The sequence below is a fragment of the Egretta garzetta genome, unplaced genomic scaffold (assembly GCF_000687185.1).
Source record: "Egretta garzetta isolate BGI_Z169 unplaced genomic scaffold, ASM68718v1 scaffold168, whole genome shotgun sequence".
Lineage (NCBI taxonomy): Eukaryota > Metazoa > Chordata > Aves > Pelecaniformes > Ardeidae > Egretta > Egretta garzetta.
The window spans coordinates 2005742-2020977 of NW_009260675.1; the positions used below are offsets into that span (position 1 = coordinate 2005742).

At 43.8% G+C, this 15236-nt stretch overlaps 1 protein-coding gene across 1 annotated transcript in view; it reads left to right on the plus strand.

The window, feature by feature from the left end:
* The first annotated feature begins 1522 nt into the window (after positions 1-1522).
* IRS2 (insulin receptor substrate 2) overlaps positions 1523-15236 on the plus strand; it is a 140209-nt gene continuing 126495 nt past the window's right edge. The window contains exon 1 of the mRNA XM_035901166.1: positions 1523-1565. Within this exon, the coding sequence (XP_035757059.1) occupies positions 1523-1565 (43 nt within the window). The remainder of the gene's footprint in view (positions 1566-15236) is intronic.

The window sequence follows — 15236 nt, forward strand, 5'->3', positions numbered from 1 at the left end:
CGTATCAGCTGTGGAAACCTAATTGCTATCAAATGCAGTGTCATGGTGACTTTACTTCTAAGATTGCAAGGTCCATGTTGTTTGGGTCAGTCCTATTAAATCAGAGGTCTTATCAAGTGAATTTAGCCATACCTCTAAGAATCCTTAGCATACACCACTGAAACGAGTTGTCCTGCATTCCCCAGCAGCTAACAGCGCTGTTCCCTACCTAGATGCTAGACAAAGCAGACCTCTGTCAGAGCCCTTGGCTCACAGCAGTTTCTGGAAAAAAAACCCCAGACACTATCTGGGAACAAATATTACCTGCTTGAAATACTCTGAGTGGCAGAATGAAGTAGCTAAAACCAATAAAGCTGAAATTTCCTGGAAATTTGGAAGGCAAATGGCTTGAACAGTGCTTCATTCTGTACCTGTGTTTTGCACTGACGAATCTGCGAAGTTTTGTCATAAATGCCAAAAAGACAAGCCAAGTGAAGTGAAGGAGCCCATGCTGATGTCACAGAAAAAGTGCATCCTGGAGCAAAAGAAACAGATTTATGTGTTGAGGAGCATAGGACTGGAAAAGATCTCTGGATCTTCAATATGTTGGGTGGAAAAAAACCCAACCTTGTGTCCTTATTCTTGCTGCAAGTGTATCATCTTATTAAAAGACACTATAGCTAAAACAGGCAATTGTACAAATCAAATCTACTTTTGCTTGGCATGTTATTTCACTAAGTTCTGAGTGCAGCTTTGTCCTGGACTTTGAATCTTTTTTCTAGTACTGAAGATCTAGTAGCTCTACGCACCTGAACAGTGGGGCAGAGTCTAGTGGATGTGAACTCAGGCAGATGGAAAGGATTATGCATTTAACCAAATCAATCCAGCTTGGTAGAAAATGGTACTAGTTAATAAAATACTGATTAGAAAAGAGAAGATGGTCAGGCTCCATACAAAACCACTCTAAAATACTACCGAAGAGGACTGGACTGTTCTTGCCTGCTACTTTAACAGGCACAGGAATGGTTGCAGCATGAAAAACAGATCTCCAAATCACAGTGAACCTGGAGCTATGTGAGGAAAGAGCTGATTTAAGACCAAAGCTCAGTAGATACTCACACACTGCTGTTTGAACATGGCTCTAACCATGCAGTGAGCCCAAACTTGTGTCATACCCACACTGTGGGTTGAAGACAAGCTGGGAGAGTAGGGGGTACTTGGGCTTGGATTAAGTCTGAGTTTAGGCATGAATTTTCTCTTTACACCAAACCCATCCTACTTGAATCTGGCTCTTTAGCCCCAGCCTGGAATACATGCTGGAAGTGTGCAAGAACCACATGCATGAGGCTGCTATTTAGATTAGGGAATAGGCTGGTTATAAATATCACATTAATATCATGTAATCATTGTCACTTCTGTTATCCTTAGCTGGGAAAAGAAAGTATTGGGAATGATATTTTCAAGGGACTTTTCCGCAAGCCAGCTGAAACCAGTTATGTTACATGCAGGCTCGTGTAATGTGCTGCCGTCGGCTGGCGCCCAGATGCGCAGTCAAAAAGACTTCGTCAAACCCTTGGCTCTGACGGGTGAGTGAGGAGCAAGCAGGTTATTTCTAAACTTTAGCAGCCAGCCTGCGTTAGTTAGCTTGCTTCTACGTGCAGTTTGGACGCTCCTGAAACGTTTGTCACAGGACATAAACATTTATGATTTCTTTAACGCCAAACCCTTGGGCTCAGAACCGGTTAATGCTAAATAAATACCTGCTATTATTCTTAGCTATTTCAGCTTAAAGCAAACCCAGTACACTTAGTTATTCAGCAACCAGTTGCTTCATGTTTTTAGTGAGTGTGAGGACGATCACGCCTGTCTAGCTGGTCCGCAACACCCTGCCGATAGTCGCAGCTTCTCAGGGTGCGGGGGTGCACCGGGGACAAAGCAAAAAAAAAAAAACCCTTTGAAATAAGGGAGGGCCGGAGGAGACTCTCATCCAGCGTATTTTCTGGCGTATTTTCTTAAGCTTTGGGTGTAGCTCCCTGCTCCACAGCCGTGTCTTTCTCGCTCGCTCATTTGTTCTGGCTTCGCGCCTGTGTTTCGTTTCTTGCTTCTATAACATGCAGTCACATGGCACACAGAACCAATGCCATGCAACTTAGTTTTATGTAGTTATATGACTGATGAAATCGCTAAGCAGCAGCCTCTTTTTTGAATAAAGATTATAGATTTTCTTCCCATGGGGCCTGAGACTTTGCTGAGGAAACAGCTTTGCTTAGCAGGGGAGGTTTTGGAGCCAGTTTCAAATCACAGAAAAACTCAAATCACAGAAAGACTCTGAAGATATTCATAACATCCTCACAGGCTCTCTTTGCCTTTCTGTTTGTGCTGGTACGTTCATGCACATAGAACTATCAATGAGAGGTCTTTTGGATGCTTTTCTTTTTTTTTTTTTCTTTACAGCAGTAGTCTTTTCTTCATGACTTGTTTGGTACTGAGCCAAAGCTCAGTGGTGTAACATCAGTGATTTTACCTGGGGCAAATGCCACCTATTTTTCTTTTCTGAGAGACTTTCGACTGTAACCCCACCCTTCAGGGCTGAGTTATGATCACACCACTCTCTCAAAGAGGACAAGTCAGGTTACAGCGCTCACTAGATTAACCAAACATAAAAGGTGAATGCAACAGTTCACAATCACAATGAGCAAATGCCCTTGAGAAACAGGAGTTCCAGTTTAGCAGAACAACAACAAATTAGCTTGTTATGAATAACATTTACAATAAACTTCGCAAGTGAAGCTGCCATTCTGTTCTGCTAACTGCATAAGACGCGAAGTCATGAGGTGAAACTGCCAACTGCTAGGAAAGAGAATAAAATTCACTCCTTCACATCAGGGCTGATTAGAAATAACAACCATTGCATCTCAATTTGTGTTCTTTTTAACCTGCTGTTGCTCAGCTAAAGGTCCTTTCCACTGACGACTGTTTTGGAAGACAAACCTTGCAGGTGCTGAACTGCATTCAAAAAGCTCATAGCACTCTGCAGCCTAATAAGAAGGTGGAGCTATTCAAGGAGTTGAAAAATGTAATCTTGCGAACACGTGTGAATGATCTCTTTGATTTCAAATGAGAGCTATGATGTGACTGAATTTTCTCATGTGCATATGCATTTGCAGGATTAGGCCTGAAGCATGAAACTTAATACATGAGTTAAAAAAGAAAATGGAAAGAAACACTTTTTGGTGAAAGAACAGAGGAAATAATGCCTTTTTAGGCTTTACTGATATTATGTATCTCTTTACTTAAACTATGTATATGGGTTAATGGTTTTTAATTTATGTGTATGGTGGAATGGAGGTCAGAGTTTCAAAACCAAATAGTGAATAAGAAAGAACGCTTTTTATCGGTGAGAGAGCATCATGACAGAGGTGCAGAGTCTGGTGTTGAGGAGCAGCCGGAAAGCAAGACAACACCAAATCCCCATCTCTGCTGATTTTAGGGTTGAAAGATGAAGGGACGGGTTTTGAAAGCAAGATGGGTCACTGTCGTTACATGAAAAATCCTAGCCAAAGACACATGCAAGGCAGTGGTCAGCAATATTCATCCTCCCCTTCCCCACATTGTAATTTACTTCAGACAGTTTAGCTCAGAAAAATACTTAAAGTTTATCTTTACTATGCTTTTGAATGGCACGATTTTGTCATGAAAGCCACACATTTTTATCAACAGCAGAATGCCAGAGGCCAGTCTTCACCTCATTTTCTGCATTCTAGGACATTGAGCCCAGCCTAGCTAAAGAGCCTGAGATCATGCCCTGATGCCACTTCATGCCTAGGCAGGTGCTGTTTTATTCTTGAAGGACCTGTTTGGAGCTGGAATTTGAACAGAGCACAGGATGGGAAGTGGGAAGACAAAGGTTTTCTGAGATGTGACTAAAGGGAAGGATAAGGCAAACTCATTTCAGCAGCAGCATGCCGTGGTCAAGGCAGGAAAAATGCAGAGACTACAGGGAAAGCAATTAGATCCACAGGCAGCTGGTCAACATGAGCTTAGCACTCAAGATCAAATTGAGGGATGGAATGAATCTCACCTTAGATGGTGTTTAAAAAATGGTAAGTGGGATTCAGTTTGAGTCTAAGATGCCCAAATCGTGATTACGGTATGTAGGTGTCACATACAGGCCACTTGTCTCAGCTCCTACTACTGTCAACAGAGGTTTAGTCAATGGGATCCAGAGAGAAGTGCAGCAGACAAGTTGCTTGGGGCATGATTCAGCTGTCTAAACATAGACATCTAATGCCAGTTGAGATGCCCAAGGCTGTGCCATCTGGCCTACAGCTGCCTCTCCCGAAACAAGTAGGACAAACAGGTCCTGTGTTATATCTGCCAGCCCACACAGATGTCTCAGATACCTTCATGCATCTAAAATGGATGCTGGACATTTATGTTTAGGGGTACATCTGAACCAGCTGAATGGACTCCCAGATGCCTATTTAAGAATAAGCCCCTAGGATGTTCTCCAGGCTCTCCAAAATTTAGATGTTTTAAACCTGCTATGATTCCCATACAGACACTAATTCCAAGTTAGTCATTATCACCACCCTCACAGGTGTGCATATAAACAGGCTCCTACTGATGGTGAGCCATGTAATCTGAAAACAGTACTCAAGATGATACTAGGGGATACCTGCTGATACTCTCTGAGATATATATATATATATATATTTAACTACGAAGGGAGGCAGGACCGAATAACTTGCACTTTGATATTTGACTTCTAAATATCTAAAACCAGGTGAAGGGAAACCGAGTCTAGGGAAATAGTTCCAGAAGAAGAATTGACAAGATTGGTCTGCATAAGAAAAAAATCTTTTCCATATAATTAATGGTGCAACTTTATCTGAATGATTTCATACTAGTATGAACACTTTTATTCTGAGACCATTTTTCAATTTTACTTATATTGCTTGTGAGGAGGCTAGGGTAAACCAGTTCCAGGGTAAGTGTGCCTGTGTGGTATAGCTCATAACATTTCACTCCAGAGACAAAGGCCTGGGGACAGAAAAAGTGAAAGCAGAGAAGGGCTGGTAAAACCAATGTCACAGGGGAGGTGAGTCAAACCATGGACAATGGTAGTAGAAGGAAACACTGATTTAAGTTCCTTCTGATTTTCTAGTAGTGATGATAAGACATTGGCTCCATTTGCTTTGTTTTTAAATGGTTTGTGTTTTTATACTTACTGGCTGTTCCTTTCATTGTGAGCCTTTTGTTTGATACAAATTGTTTCAATATGTCTTTGAACTGCCTGTTTGAAGACACTTCTTAATTCACTTCCATTTTCAAGAACAAAATATCTCAAGCACTCAAAAATGTTTAGAAATAACTCCTCACTCACAAAACATTGAAATATTTGTGAGTGCCTGGAGTAGGACATGCTGCTGGTTTGTAAGAAAGATGCGGAGTCTATCTGAAAAATAATTGTGTATTTCATTTAAAATGAAAGTATGTAAAAACAGTTTGTTGGCTTAAAGCAATTTTAATTTAAGCTGTCCCTTAAAATTACTTCCATCCTCAAAGCTTCTCTTTTTTGCTGCCATTATCAACAGTCTCCAATCCTGCACTTGTGCACGGCACAATTGCCGTAATCTAATTGACTTCGGTGGGACAATACCTGAGAATAATGCTAGGCCTGACAGTTACCGCAGGCGCATTGTCACTGTATAAAGTATTCCTGCTTCCCAGCCGAGGGACCTAACTTCAGTTGCTTGCATGGTGTGTGGAGGAACCATGTCTGTCAAACTTAGCAGCCAGTTTCTGCTCACAGTGATGTAACCTTTCTTCTGAAGACGGCATGGACTGTGGTCAGATGAGAACCGATGTCATTCTAGGGTTACAAATGTGCTTCAAGGCGTGTATCTGTAAGCTCAAAACAAGCAATGTTTTGTGTTATCAAGGGCCAATGGCACAGTTTTATAAAAGGCTGTGATAAAAGGTGTTATAAAGGAAGCAGAGAAGACATTCTTTCAATAGTTAATTTTCTGCATTTTGTTTCATGAGCACTTCAACATTGTAACTTTAAATTAAGGTTCCCTTTGGATAGTTGGTTTTGGTGTGTTTTTTTTAACATTTCATTTTGTCGATGCAAAGCCAGTCCAATTATTCCCTCCTAGGAAATGTCTGAATCACTGTCTTCAATGTGGAAACACGGGAAGCCTAAGTTACCTTTACCAAGGAATCCCTTATGTGGAAAGTCTGGAAACTTTACAGTGTTATTTGCTACACTGGCGGAGGTATTTTTGTTCCATTAAAAACAGATGCTATTCCTTAGTATTAGGACAGATTAATTTCACAGATACAATGGGATCCTATTATAGCAATCTGGTTTTGTTTTTAAACGGAACAATTTCATCGTATGCATGACGCCTGGCTATAATATAACTGTTTTGATGTGCAAATGGAAATCTGCGAATCTGACTTTCTTACAGTATATGTAAAAGGTGGCTATATTTGTAGACTCTAAAAGTGGATTCAACTGTACAAGTGTTTGAATACATACCATCTGTGTGAAACATATGCTCTTTTTAGGCCTGAATTTGTAACTGCCATTTTTCCTTTGAAATGACTACAGTGTAATTCAAACTGACCGGGCATCTCAGAGCTCAACATTCATTGACGGCCATCTTGTAAAAACTTGACACAAATTAGTAGGCACTACCTCTGTAATTAATGACAAGAAAAAAATAAAAATGAATTGGATTAGTTGCAAGATGAGGCACTTCGCAATGCTGTGAGGAGAACTTAGTGTCACCTGGGGTAGAGCCGGCCGTGCACAGGTTTAAGCTTCAAAAGTGGTGAGAGAAGACCCTGGGAGCAGGAGCACAAAACGCAACCAGAGAGCAGCGAGCAGCCTACGGTATTGTTGTCACATCTGGTCCCAGAGATGGGAGTGAATGGAGGGCTGCTGATAAACAGCTGAGCTGCGGCACAGTTCTCCTGCAGCCTTTCCAAGCGAGGTATGTTTTCAGTGAGTAGAGGCTTAGTTACGGAATTTAGTTCTCTTTCAAGAACATCTGTGGCTTGCTTTTCTAATTAGAAGGGCAGTCCACAAACAAGCTACTTTTTATGCTGGGAAAAGAAATGATGTCTCAGAAAGAAGCTCAGGGCTTTAGAAAGATGCAACAACTCACAAGGGGGAAAAATAATCAAGCAGCCGTGCTTTTCAGAACAGCCACATCACTTTTTGATAGTGTCGTGTCACTGAGCCCTGACAATTACATGTGTGATATAAAATGGAATGTCACTGGGTCTTCCATTTATTATACTCCATCATAATTGATAGCCTGAGTCTTTCCAACAGTGGCTTTGATCTTGCTGTTTGATTTATGTGAGTTGGCTCTAGTGCCTTGGAAAACCTCAGCTGAAATCAGTGGGGCTGTGCAAGGGTGTATATTTTTGCCCTGCAGCTCAGGCTGCAGCATAGGAAAATGATTTTATAAGATTGAAAATGGCTTTTTGGATTTGCTACTATGAAATGCCAGACTAATGTACTCAAAATTTTCATTTTCACAAAGGCGCCTGTTGGTACATGACTGGAGAATGTGAATTTCTGGAATGCTAGGTTGGATTGTTGAGCACTTCCCGGCCAGCACTCCCCTGACTCATGGGGCATTGTGACTACCAAGTGGATAAAGAGATCTGAATCTAGCCGGTGAAAATAAATGAAGGCGAGGAAAGCTGACTGTAACAACAGCAACAACAACAAAAAAATCTTTTTAGTTTTCATATCAAATGGTTGAAAAAGGTCTCACCATTTTCCCAAGATGAGGAAACTCAAGTCTTACCTCTCACAGCCTACTCATCTTCTCAGACTTCTTCCCTGATGTTTCTTTAAGGTTTATGGCAGCCCATTAGATATTAGACTGTCTCAGTCCCCTGAGACCAGTGGGAAAGTCTGAAACACGAAAGACTTACCATTGGTGAAGGACCATATTAAAGAGCACTTAAACAAACCAGGCACACTGAAGCCCACTGAGCCTGATAGATTGCATCCACAAGTGCTGAGGGAGCTGGCTGATGCCACTGTAAGGCCACTCTTGATTATCTTTGCAAGGTCATGGTGTCTGAGGGATGTTTCTGATGACTGGAAGAAAGCAAATGTCACTCCTATGTTCAAGAAGGGCAAGAAGGAGGATACGTGGATCTACAGGTTGGTCAGCCTCAGCTCAACCCCTGGGAAGGTGATAGAGCAACTAATCCTGAAAACCATTTCCAGACATGTGAAGGATGAAAAGATGATCAGGATTGGTCAGCAAGGATTTACAAATGGGAAATCATGCTTACCCAACCTGGAAGCCTTCTCTGATGAGGGGACTGGCTTGGTGGATGAGGGGAGAGTGGTGAATGTTGTTTAACTTGACTTTAGTAAGGCTTTTGACACTCTCCCCCACAATGTCCTCATAGCCAAGCTGACAAGGTACATCTTAGACAAGTACACAGTGAGGTAGATTGAAAACTGTCTGAATGACCAGACCCAGAGGATTGCATCAGTGGCACAATGCCCCATTTGAGGCAAATCACCTGGAGTGTTCTCCAGGGGTCAATACTGAGACTAATAATGTTCAACATCTTTATCAATGACCTGAACAGTAGGGCAGAGTGCACCCACAGTGGGTTTTTAAGCAACACAAAACTGTGAAGAATGGGTGGATACATCAGATGGTTCAACAAGGCTCAGTGCCGAGTCCTGCACTTGTGTCACAACAACCCCATGTAACACTACAGTCTTGGGGAAGAGTGGCTGGAGAGCTGCCCAGAGGAAAAAGACCTGGGGGTGTTGGTCAACAGCCGGCTGAATATGAGCCAGCAGTGTGCCCAGGTGGCCAAAAAGGCCAATGGCATCCTGGCTTGTATCAGAAATAGTATGGCCAGTGGGACTGCAGAAGTGATTGTCCCCCTGTACTCGGCACTGGTGAGGCCACACCTCGAATGCTGTGTTCAGTTTTGGGGTTCTCACTGCAAGAAAGACATTGAGGGGCTGGAGAGTGTCCAGAGAAGAGCAATGAAGCTGGTGAAGGGTCTGGAGCACAAGTCTGATAAGGAGCAGCTGAGGGAACTGGGGTTGTTTAGTCTGGAGAAGAGGAGGCTGAGGGGAGACTTTATGACCCTCTACAACTGCCTGACAGGAGGCTGTAGCAAGGTGGGTGTTGGTCTCTTCTCCCAAGTAACAAGTGATAGGACAAGATGAAATGGCCTCAGGTTGCACCAGGGGAGGTTTAGATTGGACATGAGGAAGAATTTCTTCACTGAAAGGGTTGTCAGGCACTGGAATGGGCTGCCCAGGGAAGCAGCTGAGTCCCCATCCCTGGAGGTATTTAAAAGATGGGTAGATGTGGTGCTTAAGGACATGGTTTAGTGGTGGACTTGGCAGGGCTAGGTTAACGGTTGGACTTCATGATCTCAAAGGTCTTTTCCAACTTAAATGATTCTATGGTTCTATGATTCTGTTTTCCTTTTATGGTTATGCTTTGTTGATCATCTAGCTGCTTGGCAATGCACTGTAATTAATAATATACTAAGTGCCACTGCCTTTAAAACAGGGTTTTTCAAATACAGTTATTTGTAGTAGAAATAGGGTTTCACGTGCCAGATAAATAACTGAAGTACTGGAATGAGGCTTTCTTAATACTATATTCGAAGCAGTTTAGTGGCACAAATGTATTTTATTAAGATAAGAAAATTTCTCTTCAACGGCAAAACCCATTTGAGTGTATCAGACACTTCATGTGAAGACAATTAGTTGGCCGTTGCCACACAAACTCTCCTCTCTCAATAATGCTGACGTAGATGCTGTTCGTCCTTTGTTCTTTCTTAATGCACATTTCACTGTTATCTCATAGTCACTGCACAGAAACAGGAACCACCTCTGTATAACTGAAAAGTCCAAAGAAGGTGTACATGTTTCTGGAAAGAATCGGATTTTCTGTGAAAGTTCTGTCCAGTTGGTCACTTCCCAGAAATATTGGACTGTGTGATATATGCACATACTTTTGTGTTTGGGAAATCCCAGAAATAAAGGCAACGCACTGGACTGGTATATGCCCTCTGAGTGCCCAAATCAGACCTCCCTACCCCTGTTTCAAGCCCCTCTCACCTTCTGTCCTCTCATGCCTTCCCTGTCTTCCCCAGAACAACCCTCTCCCCTCATGCTCCCATACTCTGGCTCCCTTCCCAGGCATGGCCGAGTCTTTGGACATCATTCCCTGCCACAGACCCTCAGTCCTCCCTCTCTCTCCAAACCACTAGCTAATGTGGCCTTTCAGTACCTAAAGGGAGCCTATAAGAAAGATGGGGAAAAATCTTTTTAGCAGGGCTGGTTGTGACAGGACAAGGGGTGATGGTTTTAAACTAAAACAGGGTATGTTTAGACTGGACATAAGGAAGAAATTCTTTATAATGAGGGTGGTGAGACACTGGAAGGGGTTGCCCAGAGAGGTGGTGGAGGCCCCATCCCTGGAAACATTCAAGGCCAGGTTGGATGGGGCTCTGATCCAGTTGAAGACGTCCCTGCTCCCTGCAGGGGGGTTGGGCTAGATGACCCCTAGGGGTCTCTTCCAACCCAAACCATTCTATGATTCTATGATTGTATGAGTCATCTCACGTACTCTCCAGCTCACCCCTGATCCGTTCCCATGGCACAGACCCAAAGTGCAAGTCCTGGATGCTGGGTACCTAGAATGAGCGGCTGCTTCTTTGGACACTCACTGCAAGCACCAGGGTCAGGCAGTACAGAAGGATGGCATAGGACCCTGTGAGTCCAGCAGTAACAGCCCCGATTCCCCCTTCCCAGCCCCCGAGACCTGTAACACATTTATTGGCTTCTTGGTCAACTGGGTGGCTGTAAGGTTCTCTTATAACTGGATCTGTAATACAGTATAGGTGGGAGCCTATAAATAAAAGTAATATACAGAATGCTTAGGGATGAATTAGTCATGAGCCATGTGGGCACAAGGACTTGGCAGTGGGTCTGCTGCTTCCCTCTGCTATATTTCTAATGCTAGCAAAGGTTAAGGGGGAAAGGGAGTCTTCGCACCTCAGGTAAAGATAAAGTCTCTGCCACTCGGTAAAGATAGCTTTGGGAGCCAATGGGAGAAAAATCTTTGAGGCAAGGAGAAGAGAAGGATAAGACCTGAAACTTGCGTAGGATTTGAAGCATGTTTTTGAATGCCATACTGAGAATGGTTTTCTGTCGCACTGATAGTGTTCCTCTTAAATTTAGGGATGGTGTTCCTCTTAAATTTAGTGATGTCAATGGGTACTTACAATATTTTGGCAGCCAAATGTAGTAATTCAGTTATTGCTTTGCTACTTGCTAGAAAATACACTGATAGTCTGACAGGAAAGGACAGCCCAAGGCCTCTTCATCTGGCCATTCTTAGCCTCCAGGCTGCCCATCTTTTATTTATTTTCCTAATCATTCTTGTTTCTTCCTCCTTCTCAGGAACCGCTATCTCCAAACTGCCCATTTCCACCTTTCTACCTCCTTTCCCCTTGCTCCAGTCTTCAGCCAGGTCCAAATCTCCCTTCACAGGCTTGCTCTTCCTGTGCTGCTTCCCAAGGTCCTGCCTTCTGCTGTCCCATGTTTTAGGGACATGGTTTAGTGGTGGGATGTCAGGGTTAGGTTAAAGGTTGGACTCGATGATCTTAAAGGTCTTTTCCAACCAAAGCGATTCTATGATTCTATGATTCTCTTCCCCCTGCCTACTGCCCCTCTTTCCTCCCTCACCCTGGAATCCTTTCCCTGATCTGTCCGCTCCAGCTCCAGTTTCCTTCTCTCCTTTGCCCAGGTAAAACTGAAGTCTTGCTCTGCCCTCTGCAGCTTCCACCTGGAACATGTGCAGGAAGGGTGCAACTTCTAGACAATTAGCTGTAGAGTTCTAAGTAACTGGTGAAATCACTGTTTTTCAAACTGGTTCATATTGGATGGAAAAAAGCAGAAGGTTTTTTACATGTAAGCCTCTCAACTCCCCCCGCCCCCCTTAGATTTCAAATGCCTTCTGTGAACATTTAGATTTAAGAACAGGTTTTAAAAGTTTTAAAAAAGGTACAAAACACCATCCTTTCCCCACACTCGCTCTTGTGGGTGGCTGGACCTTGCCTTGTCAAATTTTCCACAAAAAAACAATGTCCAGCGTCCACCTCCATCTGGAGTCTTTTGTACATGTATTTAGAGGTTGACAAATCCCATAATGGTCTTGGTAAGAGTATTATCATGGAAAATGCCATGCTAGCTTCCTAGCTGGAGTCCCTACCAATCCCACCTAGTGTAGTAATGGGAAAAAAAGAGAAATAATTTATTGATTTAGAACACCAACTACTGAACATTCTACTAAAATATGTTACACTGACATTATGTTTTGGTGTCACCTCACCCAAGACTTAATTAAGACAGCTCAAAAAGCATACCGACTTCAATTAGCTTTGTATCAAGTTCTGACTAAACAAACAACCGCTCATAAGAGATAACAGAGATAATAAACATGGCCAGCTTTTTTTTTTTTTAACATGAATTTGGAGGAGGGAGGGAATAATGGGCTGTGAGATGTTTCATTTATTCTTGTCAGGGTGAAAGAAAGGAAAATACACCCAAGATGTCTCTTTAAAAGATCCATTTAAATGGGACCAGTGTTGAAGGAGGTAATTATTTTTTTATCATAAAAGCTTGACAGCCTCCTTTTAGGGCTGAAATGCAGAAACAAAATGAAATCTTTTGTATGATGGATTGAGTTAATGCACAGCAGCTTTCCGAGTGGGAAAACCAGAGAAGTGATTAGGTTATTTTTATTACTTTAGCTAGAGAGACTGGATACTGCTGCTACAACTAGTCACTGGGGTATAATTAATAGACCATTTGCTAATAGAATATAGAGCTTTAAAGGCAGATGCCGTCTGGGATTTCAGCTATCTTGCTGCATCCCAGAGGGTTGTAAAGAGCGCAGAGCTGCGTGGCGTGGTGTGGGTTGTTCTCCTGGACCCTGCACGGTTAATCTGGGTTGCTCAGGGAGACCTTTGCTGTGCAGAGGTCCAGACAGACTATGGGGCCTGCCTGGCTGCTGTGGCTAGGCTGCGAGCCCTCTGGCAGCCTGCAGGCCAGGGTGTGTGCACTCGGCCGCCAGCTGTGCCAGGTGCCAAAAAAAGTCCCGTACTCAGCTCGGCAGCCAGGAGAGGTGGGGCTGCTTTGCAAGAGGAAACAAGGAGCCATTTTTACTGTCCTGGGTCAGACGGTGAGGGCTGGCTGGAGAAGTGAAGAGCTACCCAGAGCCTTCATGTGAGCTCTGACCTGCTCGTACATGGCGAAATCTCAGAGAGTCATGGACAGAGTGTCACCCCATCAGAGGTACCCCTTCCTCCTCGTCCACTTGCAGACATGAAGGTGTTGTCTGTTAAGGCTAACCCAAGGTTAGCTGATAGAAGAGTAACTTTCCAGCACCTCTGGGTGTTGCAGGTCTTTAAAAGAAAAGGGGCGAGGGAGGAACCTGGTCTCACGCCAGTTGCTTTGCATATATGCGCTGGTCTAAGGCAAAAAAAAAGCAGAGTCAACCAGGAACTTTAAAATAACATAAGGGACTCCCTGACACAAGCAGAGACCTAGTCCAGGGTGCTCTAACACACATTATCCTGGTTTTAGGGTACATCTCAACACTGAAGTGCCAGATTCAGGTTACTGTGAACTTCAGACTGTCCCAGTTTGTGCTGGAGATGGGGTTGATTTCCCAGTAGGGTCAGAGTACAAAGACCAGAACCATGTCTCACTGGTACTGCCTCCTCCATTTCTTATTTTGCATGTAGATAGGAATATGGACCTAAGTGTCTATTTACACATTCCTGATTAAAGTGTTCTTTACCACTGAGGTAAAGAGCATTTAAGATAATGTGTGTGGGAGATATCAAGAAAATAAGTGTAATGAAAGCTCTGAAGGCTTGTGTTCCCCAGAAAGGATGCTAACAGGGAGAAAAAATAACTTGTTTTGCATGCAGTGTAATCTTTGAAGACACCCAGTCTATTTCTCTGCCTCTCTGACACATTCTGCAGGATCTCAGAAATACGAGATTCAATAGTCTCTAGACCTTTTTTCCATTTTATTCCAAATTGTTTGCAGTGCTCTAGATGTCCCTATACTGCTTCTTGCATACCTTGTTGACAACTTTTCTCTGAATCCCTGAACCTGCAGTTAGCCAGGGAAAGAACACACACATGCCTTCCTTCTCCCGACCCACGCTGCTCCTCTGCTGTCCATGTAGGTTTTGTTTCATGGTTTCCATTTATTTCTCAAGCCGCATGGACCGAGTGTGTTGAGGGTTTGCTGCCTTTCCACACACAGTTAGTTTAGCAAATGTTTGGGGAGGAATGTAGGGCCCGTTAGCAGCTGCGGGAAGTCTCCTTGTGGGCCTCCCCTACCTCGGGGACCACTTTTCTGCTCAGGCCCTGGCCCATGGTGCCCGGCCTTGCTGATCCAGGCCCACCTGGCTGACCTGACATGCCAGCCTGGCCTCGTCCTGTTCCCGTCCCCACGGCCCTGCAGGGCCCCGGTGACTCTGTCGGGGGGCTGATGGGGACTGCGTGTGTGTGGGGGCTGGGTGAGGGCCCGGCCTGCCCGGCCGCTGCCCTCAGCCCTTGCTCCCCTGCCTGCTCATGGCCGTGCGGCAGTGTAGCCAGCCTCATGCTCAGATATGCTTCAGAGTTGATTTTTGTAATGCTTTTTTTTGTGTGTGTGTCTTTTTTTCTGTCTTTTTTTTCCCCCATTTGTATAGCTAGTACCACAGCAGGCAACCCTATCTGTGGCTTTTGAGAGCTACCACAGCAGACTCAGGCCTACAATGAAGTTAGTTTCCAGAGCTTAACCAGCTACTACGGTAGCTGCCTTTGTATGTTCTTAGTCTGAAGCAAATGCAAGATAATTCAGCTTATCTTCACTCTTTTATTGCTGCAGGCTCAATTAAATCCAATTACCTCACATTTGCTGCAAGTTTACACACACACAGGATTACTGCCACTCAGCTGACAGTGGAGAATCCGATGATGGCTGAGCCCAGCCTAAATATTTCTTACTACTCTTAAGAATAACTTATATCGCTGTCTGCATCTCTTCTGAGTTTGTTCCCCTAGAGCTTTATCTCCGAGAGAAGGTGGTATGCTTCTAAGTGCCAGTGCCTGTTAGTAAAGGAATTTGCATTAGGCTAAACTAGTTACAGTGGAGAGAAAGGACCAG